This window comes from Brassica napus, chromosome C7, assembly GCF_020379485.1.
Source record: "Brassica napus cultivar Da-Ae chromosome C7, Da-Ae, whole genome shotgun sequence".
Lineage (NCBI taxonomy): Eukaryota > Viridiplantae > Streptophyta > Magnoliopsida > Brassicales > Brassicaceae > Brassica > Brassica napus.
In genome coordinates, this window is record NC_063450.1 from 11,870,729 (window position 1) to 11,882,656 (window position 11,928).

Genomic DNA, 11,928 nt, shown 5'->3' on the forward strand with positions numbered 1-11,928 from the left:
ACAAAAATCCCCTAACAGTTTGGCGCTAGAAGGAGGGGGGTAATCTAAACTACGTGACGATGGTGGTGGATGAGCAAGACAACCCGTCAGAACCGACTCCAAGAGAAGCCGAGCTACAAAGGCAACTCGACGGATTACAAAGCCAGGTAACCGACTTGCACAAGGCTCGGGAAGCTACCGAGAACCCTAAGCTTTCCTCTGAAGTCCAAAGCCTGAAGGAAAAGCTAGACGAACATTCGAAGCAGCTGGAGCAAAGTCCTGAGAAGCTTACTCAGCTCGAATCTGAAAACCTTGTTCTCTGAGACAAGAATCAAGCCCTAAACACGGCAAGCAACAAGAAGCGCCACTTCCGCACACAGGTCCGACCCATGCCGAGCCTGGACACACCCAACACCGCTGGAGGTACCGCTCGACAGCCTTCAGATGAAGCCGGGGCATCAGGAGAAAAAGCTGGAGATACGCGAGTCCATGAAACATTATCCAGCGACTCCGAGCCAGACTCCGAGAAGGAAACATCTGAAGGATCCACGGCATTGCAGTCCTCATTGACCACCTACCTGGAGCAGATGTTCTCCAAGAAGCTCGACGCCATGCAATCTATGGTAGAAAGGCTCCCCGGGGTGGCACCTCCGATTCGGAAAAGTAATCCCGGTTTTTACGCAGATACTCCTTTCACAGATAACATTACCCTGATTGAGATGCCGAGAAAGTTCTTCTTCCCCAACATAAAGATGTATGACGGTACCGGCGACTCAGACGACCACATCGCTCAGTACAAACAAAGGATGCTAGCGGTAGCACTCCCAAGGAAGTTCCGCGAGGCTACCATGTGCAAGGGATTCGGCTCAACCCTGATCGGACCCGCATTGCAATGGTACTTCAATCTACCCATCGGATCCATATCTTCATTCGCGGCCCTCAGCGATAAGTTCGTAGAGCAGTTCGCAAGTAGTCGGAGCCTGGAGAAAACCTCGGACAGCCTCAACGAAATCCTCCAGCATCGGGTCGAACCCCTTCGCGATTATATAGCTTGCTTCAATCAGGAAAAGGTATCAATCCCCGAATGCAACATCACTACGGCAATCTCAGCCTTCAAAAGAGGCTTGCTCCCAGACGGGGATCTCTATAAGGAACTGATATCACTCAAAATACCATAAGGAGTGAATTACTCTCTCAAATAAGAGGTTCAGATGTAGTACTTTGGGATCGAATCCACAGAGACTCTAGGATTATACAGTAGATTATGGTCTTCAAATAAATCTAGATTAATTGGTTTATAGGTTTTAAAGCAGTAAATGAATTGGTGAGCAAAGTTATTGCTCGATTGGTTTGTTCTGAGGTTGTTGACATTTGGGAGAATAGCAAGATTCATGTATATTCTCAGGTATGATAAGTAAATACTTAATTTAGGTTTTTAGGGGTTTATTGATATTAATTGTTCTTGAATTCAAACTAGGATATAATCAATCTGATTATCTAATCTGGATCTCTGATTTCAACTCTCATATGTTAATCACGAGAAAGTGTCGAACGATAATTCGTTATGAGTATCGATCGATACACCTTTCAAAATATCGATCGACAGGGCTATCGCTGTGTCGATCGATACTTCTTCCAGAAAGCTTTACGAATGGGTTTGATTTATATTCTCTAACTCACTAGACCAACTCTCGTCTGTATCTAGTCAGTTAGATCATACTAGTTAATTTCAGGTATTGAGTCAAGCAATGGCTTGATCTCAATTAATCCTAAGATCTAAGTTTTAAGGTTTATCAACCCTAAGCTTAGTAGTAAGAACAACTAGATGAAGTACTAATTAAATCACCCTAACAACAATTTAAATCGAACAGTGAGAAACCTAAATCTAACAGTGAGATTACTCAGACATATTCATAAAAGACATGGTTATGATGGTCTGAATAATATTGCAATTGATAAATAAAAAAAAATAGAGTAAAGAAACAAAGGGAGTTCAAGATCTTCCCTCTCTCAAGGTGTACAGATCTATCTCTCCAATCCTAAGCTCTCTCTCTAGAATAGTATGAAACATAGCCGTCAACAATGGCTTAGAAAACAGTAAAATAGGGTTTCAGGTCGTCCAGGGGTATATTAGTAATATGTGGTGACTTCTGGGCCTAAATTGGTCACGAAACAGGCTTGTACTGTTTTCTGGGATCACTGTCGACCGACACCAATGATGCAATATCGATCGACAGTCCTTCATTTCCTCGACAGCTTCCTCTCGCGAGGCAGACTGACCTATCATCAGTAAAACATGCATAACCTCTGCTACAGGATGCCGATTGACCTCAAACCGGTGGCGTTGGAAAGCTAAATCAAAGATCTATCTTGTGTTAAAAGATGGACTCAAGCTAACGGTGGGAAGTCTCCATCCATAGCTAAAAATCTGATGCGTCTGTGCAGGTCTGCACCTCAAAAGGCTCCAAAATCACCATATTTCTCCAAAACGTACCTGAACCTGTAAATATTCTAAATAGACTCTATATAGTAGAAAATATATATTAAAGCACTTATATACCATGGTTGAAAGTGGGTAAAATCCATGGTATATCAACTCCCCAGACTTACCCTTTTGGTTGTCCTCAAGCAAAACAGACGGGCAGTGTCTCTGAAAGAGGTTTGAAAATAGTAGGGACTCACATGATTTAAAACATAGAACCATCACCTCTACAATATTGCAATCCACATCTAATAGGTCCTAATCACAAAAGCACATTATACAATATCATAGCTTAGCAACCAAACACACCTAGCCAACAACTTAGCAAATCCTGTCTGACATTCCCCTCAACCAACCTCATTTCTTAGCATAAATTAAAGTGCAGGCTCTACCTTGGGAGTATCGATCACAGGATACAAGGATTTTCAAACAAGTATCTGGATCTGCAGGTAAAAGTTAGTTCATATCTTTTCTCTCTACTAAATTCTTTCTTTAGTTAAAGTCTGCTTTCATTGCAGGATCATTGACCAAGATTGGACATGCTTCCATGAATCAAGCCTTAATGGTGGTTGCCACCAAGTCCTGTTCACTTCTTTTTGACCTATATCCAAGAATTCATGTGAATCGAACCTTGATGATTGCCGCCACCAAGTCCCGTTCGAATTCTTTTTGTTGGAATCCTTATGAAGCAAGCCTTAATGGTTGTAGCCACTAAGTCATGTTTGGATTCCACCTAACTAACACCTATTATAAATCTAGGGTCGAAATAGAGAGAGAAAAGGTGATAAATCTACATATGGCTTTACCTTCCAGACTTGTTTGAAGAATCCGATCCCATGTATACCAAGCCCCAAGACAAGCAGTTGTGTCATGTTTAGTGTTGGAGGTCAGCTTTGGTTCCTTCAAACAATCTCAGCAAGTGTGAATAGTTAACAGGTTGATCAACTTTAATATCTTTAGTACTATCTGCAATTAGTAAGTCTAGAATGGTGCTAAGGAGTGGTTAGATAACAAGTGATACCACTCAAATTACCCTAAGAAGTGAATTACTCTTTCAAATAAGAGGTTCAGTTGCAGTACTTAGGGATCGAATCCACAAGGAGCTAGGGAACCTATTAAATCTAGTCAGGTTATTAATTCTTGGTGTTTGTTGTTTTATGGTTTAAAAGTAAATAGCAATCTTAATTGAGCAAGTTTATTGCTCGACTAACAAGATGATTGGGGGTGTAACTTTATTGGAAGATATTAGATGCAGGGTTTCTATTCAGGTGTTAGAGATTATAATCCTATAGATGCCTAACAGTTGCATACATGATATATTAGAGCTCAACTCCTTAATCACAGTGATCAGCGATGACAATGTTTCACTGGTTAACTAACTAGATCTTGGATCTCAACTGTCGTCTTTTGATCACAAGAAAGTGTCGATCGATGATCTTATATGGATATTCATCGATACACCTTTCGGAATATCGCTCGATTGTTAGAAGACAATATCGATCGATAGCTTCTAGCTAAGCCCTAGGTGCGGGTTGATAATGCTCACTAGTCTCCTAGATCAGCGGTAAACTGTCTCTAGCAGTCCTATCATGACAGAATAGATTCAGGACAGGATGATCAAGGATGCTTGACACATGCAAATTCCTAGGCTCATGTTCTAGTTAGCAAGGCTAAAACAAGAATTAAGAACAATCAATCAATGAATATCACAATTCAGCAAATCTATAGTTGGGGCTAATCCCTTTAACCTATTTGAACCCTGAATCTAACAAGTAAACTACTCAGACATAGCTAAGCAATTCATGACAAAAAATATAGATAAAAACGGCATAGAATAGAATAGATGAATCAATGGAGTTCCAATCACAAATCTCTCTATGATTTTCTCTCCTAAAACTCTCTCTCTCTCTCTCGCTGAAAGTAAGAATACAATGGTGGCTAAAAAACTCTCTACTGCCTTCTAACACTTAGGCAAGTATATAACTATTAGGTTAAAAACTCGTCAGGGGTAATCTTGTAATTTGGTGAAGCCTTGGGTTTAAAGTCGGCTGGAAACAAGTTGCGCATCTCGCGTCTCGTCATCGATCGATGGTACAGGATGTACATTGATCGATCATAATCTTCAATCGTCGAGGCTTCTCTTCTGTATCGATCGACAGCACTGGATGTGCATCGAACGAATGCTTCTTCTTCGTATCGACCTCTAATGGTCAGCTCGGATGAAATCTCATTTAAGCTCCTAAATGCTCCATAATCATCACTTTACTCCAAGATACTCCTGAACCTGAAAACATACATAATAAGATAGAATATATAATATATAGATAGTAAAACACTTATATACCATGGATGAAAATGGGTCAAATCTATGGTATATCAACTTACCCAGACTTACCCTTTTGACTGTCCTCAAGCAAAACAAACAGGCAGTCTCTCTGAAAGAGGTTTGAAAATAGCAGGGACTCACAGATTTAAAACATAGAAATGATCACCTCTACCATTTCGCAAACCACATCTAAAAAGTCCTAATTACAAAAGCACATTATGCAAAATCCTATCTTAGCAACCAAATTCAATTAGTCTACAACTCAGCAAATCCTGTCTGTCATTCCCCTCTACTAACCTCATTTCTTAGCATAAATATAAAAGTGCATGCTTTACCTTGGGAGTATCGATCAAAGGATGCAAGGGTTTTCAGACAAGTATCTGGAACTGCAGGTAAAAGTTAGGTCCTAATTTCTCTCTCTCTAATTTCTCTCTTGAGTCAAAGTCTACTTCCATTGCAGGATCAAGATTGGACAGCCTTCCATGAATCAAGACTTAATGGTGGATGCCTCCATGCCCTGTTCACTTATGTTTGACCTATATCCAAGAATTCTTTCTGAAGCGAGCCTTGAAAATTGCCGCCTCCAAGTCCCGTTCGAATTCTTTTATTGGAATATTTATGAATCAAGCCTTAATGGTTTTATCCACCAAGTCCTGTTCAGACTCCTCCTAACTAGATCCTAAGTCCTAATTATGTAATAAATTTCGGATTTTTATTTTTTTAGATAATATCACTAACTACTCTAGGGTCGAAATAGAGAGAGGAAATGTGATAAATGAATCTACACAAGGCGTTACCTTCCAGACTTGTCTGAAGAATCCTTTCCCATGTATACCAAGCCCCAAGACAAGCGATTATGTCATGTTTAGTGTTGGAGGTCAGTTTTGGTTCCTTCAAACAATCAAGGCAAGTGTGTATAGTTGACAGGTTGATCCACTTTAGCATCTTTAGTACTATCTGCAATCAGTAAATCTAGAATGGTGCAAAAGAGTGGTTAGACATTCAAGTATAAATCAATAATAAGATCATAGTCCCTTTCACATAGCTAAGCATAACTTTATTAAAATCCTTTTATAAGAATCAAAATAAATAATATCAGTAAACCTTCCCCCAGACTTAAATTACACTGTCCCAGTGTAACACAGTCCGAGTTATGGTGGAAATAAATCATAAGTACTCAATGTTACAAGTTAGGAAGACAAACCTGACCGGAGTGGGAATCGATCGATGTGCATCGGTATACATCGATCGTCGTATGTGATTGTAGGTCGATCGATGTCGACGTCTCATCCACGGTCGATATGTTGGTAATCATCCTCCTTGGGTCTTGCAATAAATTTGAAAGAATGAAAACGAAACTAAATACTAGTAACTAAGAAAACCAATTAAAATTACCTAATAGTGGGTTGCCTCCCACTCAGCGCTTTGTTATAGTCATTTAGCTTGACTGTGGAGGTATGTGGCTAGTTGTTGGAAAGACAGCTACTTGTTTGGAAACAAGCATCCACCTCATCTCTGCACATTCTGGACCAAGCTGCAATGAAACTTTTTGTGGCCTCATCATTTCTGGTCCATCTCTCATCCATCTTATGTATTGCATTTGAGATGTTCTGTAGCCTTTCTAGGATGTTTTCAATGCTGAACTGATGCCAACCTATCTTGTCGTAGGTGTATGCTGATAGCTCGTTCAGTTCCTCATGCATTGACTCCATTTTGTTTTGTATTAGCTGCCCGTCGTCTGGTGTAGACGTGGTATCGATCGATGCGACCAAGTGTTTATCAGTCGATTCTGGTGCCTTACTGTCGATCATTTGGAGCGTTTTCTGTTGATCGATGCTGATATCTGGTGTTGAGATGCGAGTTGCCTCTGAACGGCTTTGACTTCCTTCTGTAACCACTCTGCTTGGCTATCTAGTCCACCTAGTCTGACGTCGAATGGAAAGTAGATGTCATCACACCGATTCTCAAGTCGTTCCTCCATGGTGTCCATAGCTGTGTCAAGCTTTGATGTGATCTGATCAACTTTTGTTGATGTGTAGGGAAGATGTTTTGTAGGTTTCTTGCCGTCGAGCGATGCCCTGCGGAACCTATCGATCGATGTTGAGCCTTCTTCCTGAAAATCATGTTGATCATTAAGCTTTCCAATGTCCCTCTGGACATTCATCATCTGTGTAGACAAGGTATCCAAGTATCGCATGATAGGTGAGGTGAAACGGTCGTGCATATCCTCGTAGGTTTGAAACCTATCTTCCATGGCTGCGAACTTGTTGTCGATCGATGTGATGGTGCAGATATCGATCGATGTGGCTGGTTGTGGATCTTTCTTGCGAATGGTGTCCAAATCTTGTTGTAGCAGATCAATTCTTGTGCTTAACCCGTCCACGTTGTTTTTGAGAGGGTTGTATACATCGTTAATCCCCGTGTTGATGTATGCGATCTCCCATTCATCCCTCTTCTCTGCCAAACTTTCCGGTTCTGCAGGAATCTGGGATGTCTGTGGCTTGACGTCGATCGATGTTGTTTGTTGGCGTCGATCGATGGTGATGTCGTAGCTTCTTTCTCAAGGTTGTGCTGCATACTCTCAATCTCTGTCCTCATCTCTGCCATACTTCTGAAAAGCTCATTGTAACCTCTGTCCAAAGGCTGATAAGTGTCATCTACCAATGTCTTGAGTTCATCTCCTAGCTTTTCCTGAGCTCCACAAATACCAGTCACCATCTCATTAATCTCATCCGTGGTGTAGATCTCTGGTGCCAGTTTTGTAGGTGTGAAAGAATTGGCATGTTCTGGAAGACATATGTGACTCTCTTCAAATAGGGATGCTCTCTCCAGAATTTTTCTGATGTTGTCCTTGGTAACAGGGATCATCTCACCAGCTACGCTCCTTGCATATCCAGACTCATCTCTGTAGACACCATATTCGTCTTTCTATTCCCATCTGAACTTTCTGGCTCCATAGATGTCATAAGCGCGATGTCCAAATTTGTAACGTCTGTCGATCGATGGTGAAGGTGCCTTGTCGAGCGACATTGGTGTTACCCTGTCGAACGATGTAGGAGCAACCTTGTCAATCAGTGCTTGGCCAACTGGTCGGCACGATTGGTGTGAACCAATTTTTGTTGTGTCGGCCCTTGGATATTCTTCTGGAACAGCTGGAATGTTGTCTGGAATGCTGCGTTGCTGCATAAACAATTTGTCTGGTCCATTGGCCACCTGAAGAATCTCTGCAATGTCCTCTCTGGATACCTGTAGAATCCTTCCATCCATAGCTCTTGCATGGCCATCTGGGTCCCTGAAAATACCAAATTCATCAGGAGTTAGAAAACCGTAATCAATACTCATATTCTTCTTAGTAAATAAAGAAAGTTTAGGTTTAGAATGAGAATCGATCGATGTTGATACTGGAGTATTGATCGATGGTAGAAGTTTGTCTGCTGAATTAGGGTTTTTGGATCGAATGTTCTTCTTTGATGTTCCTTCTGATTGGTTAGTGAGAGCATTCATCTTTTCTGCTTCGGTGTCATGATAAGTTATGTGGGGGTGCAAAACTCTTTATATAGGTGTTGGTAAACCTATTTGGGATTGTAATATTCCCTTTCTCCTTTTTTAAGGCGGCGGCTTTAATATCGATCGATGTACCAGGTGTGGTATCGATCGATGCATAAGATCGTTTTGCTGGATGAGGGTGGGTATCGACCGATGCTGAGTAAACTCTGTCGATCGATGGTGGAGACGTGTTGTTAAAGGAATGGCTTGAATATATGTCATCCTGCATAGCAATCTCTATAGCTCTTTCCTTCCAGTAATTCTCATCATACTCCTCAGTAGGATCCTCATTGGATGAAAGAATTACAGTCTCTACTGCAAAACTTTCATGGAATCCACTGTCTGCCTAACTGCCTATGGAATAGTCATCACGTCCTCTTTTGTTGGGTTGTTGAAAGGCAAAGTTTGGATAACACTGATCTAGTAACGTGAAGTGGTCAACTAGATGCTTCCCGTCGAGCGACGTTGGATAGTGTTCATCGGTCGTCGGTGACTCATTGGAATCGATCGATGACGCAGTGTGAGTGTCGATCGATTCTGAGTACTCTGTTTGGTACTCTGCTCCACAATGGCATGCTACAATGTAGCCAAGATCATTTCCAAGCTCCACGAGGTTGACCTGTTGTCTCAAAACTCGAACTGGATCATAGTGGACGTCTGGATCTATCAGTGTCAGACGCAATCTGTTGGTGTTCATGTCACATACATCTCCTACTGTAGCCAGGAAAGCTCTTCCAAGCAGAAGTGAAGAGTTCCAGTTAAGCTTGATGTCCAGGATATGAAAATCTACTAGGACAAGGGCATTACCAATCTGTACCTCAAGGTCTCTTATGATGCCTCCTGAGCTTCTTTCTGAAATGTCCATGAAGGTGAAAGATTCTGATGAGGGATCTATTTTCAGACCCAGCTGGCCTGCCATAACCTTAGGTAGTATGCTGACTGATGCTCCTGTGTCACAAAGTGCATGGGGAAATTCAATACCCTTCACGACACATGGTATTGCAAACTTCCCAGGATCACTCTTCTTCTTCAATGTGATCTTTAGTTTCATCCTTTCCCTGACATGATGAAACATTCTGCTAATGTCCTCCTCAGTCTCCTTAGTCTCTCTGAAGAACATCCACAACCGGTGTGCGAAATAAACTTCATCAAAAGGTTTCTCCACTGGGATTCTGAGGACTCTCTTAGTGAAACCATCCATCTCCTTCTCATTAGCTTCCCTGTTAAGGTTCTTAGGAATCTTCTCCTTCCTTTTCCTTAATATTCTTCCTTCAGTTGCCTCATCAACTTGCATAGGCTCTGGTGTAGTGTCTGAAGGGTTGGTTGTAGGTTCTGGTGGGTTTGCTAAAGGTTTAGGTGGTTGTCTGAGTGCGTAGATTCAGTCATTATCAATAGATAGTAACCGCACTCGGTAGGTGAGATGTGCCCGTCGAACGATGGGAGGTGAGGGGGTCGATCGATATCGGTCTCTCTCTTTCGGTCGACTGCTGGCTCATGCGGTCGATCGATTTTGACGTAGACAGGGGAGGGTGGGTGAGGATGTTTTTCTGTGAATTCCTCATGAGTCATGATTCGAACTGCACTACACTTCGCAGTCGATTCAGCAGATGACGTCGATCGATGTTTAGAGTAATCAATCGATCGATCTTCGTCATGGTCTGTCGAGCGATGTGTATCCATTGACATCGGTCGACACCAATGTGATCCGCCGAAACTCATGGAGCTTTCAACTTCGAAGTCTCCTTCTCCAAGCTTCTCATGCTTCACCACTTGCCAGAAATCATCATCTATGATGGCATTTACGTGGTGTTTTGCTTTCTCAACTCCTGCCTCTCTAGCCAAGGCTTCTTGCCTCTTTACAGTGTCTCCATTCTGCACCACTTGCATTTCAAGCTTCCTCACCTGAGTCCCTAAGGTCTCAATTCTTGTGTTCAGACTGTTGTAGGCGGAATCTATCTTCCCATTGAAATCCACAGTGAGTTGTTGCTGTCCTTCCAGAACTCTGTCAAGCATTGCTTCAATCTTGCTTTCCTGAGTCTGTGGAGGTGGATTCTGGTAGAATGAGTTTCCATAGCCTCTGCTGTTGTGGCTGAAAGGTTTCTGGAACTGTGAACTCTGGTTACTCCTCTGACCATTGCCAAAGAAGTTTATGTTTCCACCCTGGTTTCCAGACCTCTGAAATCCAGTACCTCCAATGTAGTTCACATCTTCTTCTCCTTCCATGTCTACCGCTCCTTCTCCTTAAGCTGAGCAGACATGCTTCCTAAGAAGCTCATGAACCACATTTAACTTTTCTCTAACTTCGTCCATCTGCTACTTCCCTAGGGATGCAACAGACTTCTTCCTCTCAAAGTCAATGTTCTTGGTGCCGCTGCTGTTTGCTAGATTTTCTATCAGTCTCACAGCTTCCACCGGATTTCTGGTGTTGAAGTTTTCCTCACTAGCTGTATCAAGAGCCATCTGATACCTCAAGGCAATACCTCTGAAGAAAGTTCTCAGAAATTGCACTTCGTTGAATCCGTGGTGTGGACAGTCTCGCTGGAAGAACTTGAATCTGATCCACGCATCTTTGAAAGACACTCTAGTCTCCTGTGCGAATGTAGCGATTTTTCTCCTCAGGTCTTCAGCGCGTGCCTCATCGAAGAAGTTTCGCAAGAAAGCATTCTTTATGTAGGCCCATGATGTTAGAGATCCTGTGGGTAGCTGCTTAAGCCAGTGCATCGCTTCTCCAGTCAGAGAATACTTGAAGAGCTTGCACAATAGGTAGTCTTCGGGGACTCCATCCATACGAATAGCAGCGATAAGATCCTCGAACCTCTCTAGATGGTCCATAGGATGCTCGTGCGGTAACCCAAAGTAGGGTATCTGCGACACGAGTGTGTAGTACTGAGGCTTCAGCTCAAAATTCTGCTTCTGAATCTCTGGAAGTCGAATAGCTGATCTGTTGGCGTAGTACTCATCTGGACGATTGTAGTCAGCCATTGCCCTTGGTCGAGCAGCCTCTTCTACAGGTTGAGCAGCTCCTGTAGCATCAGTATCAGGGATTACATTCCCCTGAGCGTCTAGTTTCTGACCTGTTGCATTACGCAGATGACCATCCTGGTCATACAGGTTTCCATTCTCATCCTGTCTGAGAATAACAATCGCAACCATGTTTCGCGACAGATGATCGATCGATATACGCGGTGTAGTATCGATCGATCTCGAACAATGTAGATCGGTCGACGATGAATGTCGGGTGTTGATCGATGGTTGGGTGCGAGAATCGGTCGATGTGAAAGCTGCTGCATCGAGCGATGTGGAACGTTGGTCTTTGTGGATCGTGCGTTTCAAGTGAGCAGGATCTTCTAAGAATAGCAGGTGTTTGTCCTTGTTGCTTCTGGTACTGCTGGGCATGCACCTGAAAAGACAAGAAAAAATTTTGTGTCAGAATGGGGGTAGAGAAAAGAATAAGAATCAATAACACTAAATCTAATTGCGATCAAAGCTCCCCGGCAACGGCGCCAAATTTGATACCACTCAAATTACCCTAAGGAGTGAATTACTCTCTCAAATAAGAGGTTCAGTTGTAGTACTTAGGGATCGAATCCACAAG

General features: G+C 42.5%; 1 protein-coding gene and 1 non-coding gene across 2 annotated transcripts; both read left to right on the plus strand.

The window, feature by feature from the left end:
- Positions 1-368: 368 nt before the first annotated feature.
- On the plus strand, positions 369-1,157 carry LOC111203098. Its single transcript, XM_022696543.1, has one exon. The coding sequence runs from the start codon at positions 369-371 to the stop codon at positions 1,155-1,157; it is 789 nt and encodes a 262-aa protein (XP_022552264.1).
- A 9,691-nt stretch (positions 1,158-10,848) lies between these two features.
- On the plus strand, positions 10,849-10,955 carry LOC125590965. The gene has a single exon (XR_007326962.1). It is a non-coding gene; the product is annotated as a small nucleolar RNA R71 (small nucleolar RNA).
- The last annotated feature ends 973 nt before the right edge of the window (positions 10,956-11,928 follow it).

What these genes read in the sequence shown, in the direction of transcription:
- LOC111203098 (XM_022696543.1), top strand. Translation starts at nt 369, where the DNA reads ATGCCGAGCCTGGACACACCCAACACCGCTGGAGGTACCGCTCGACAG.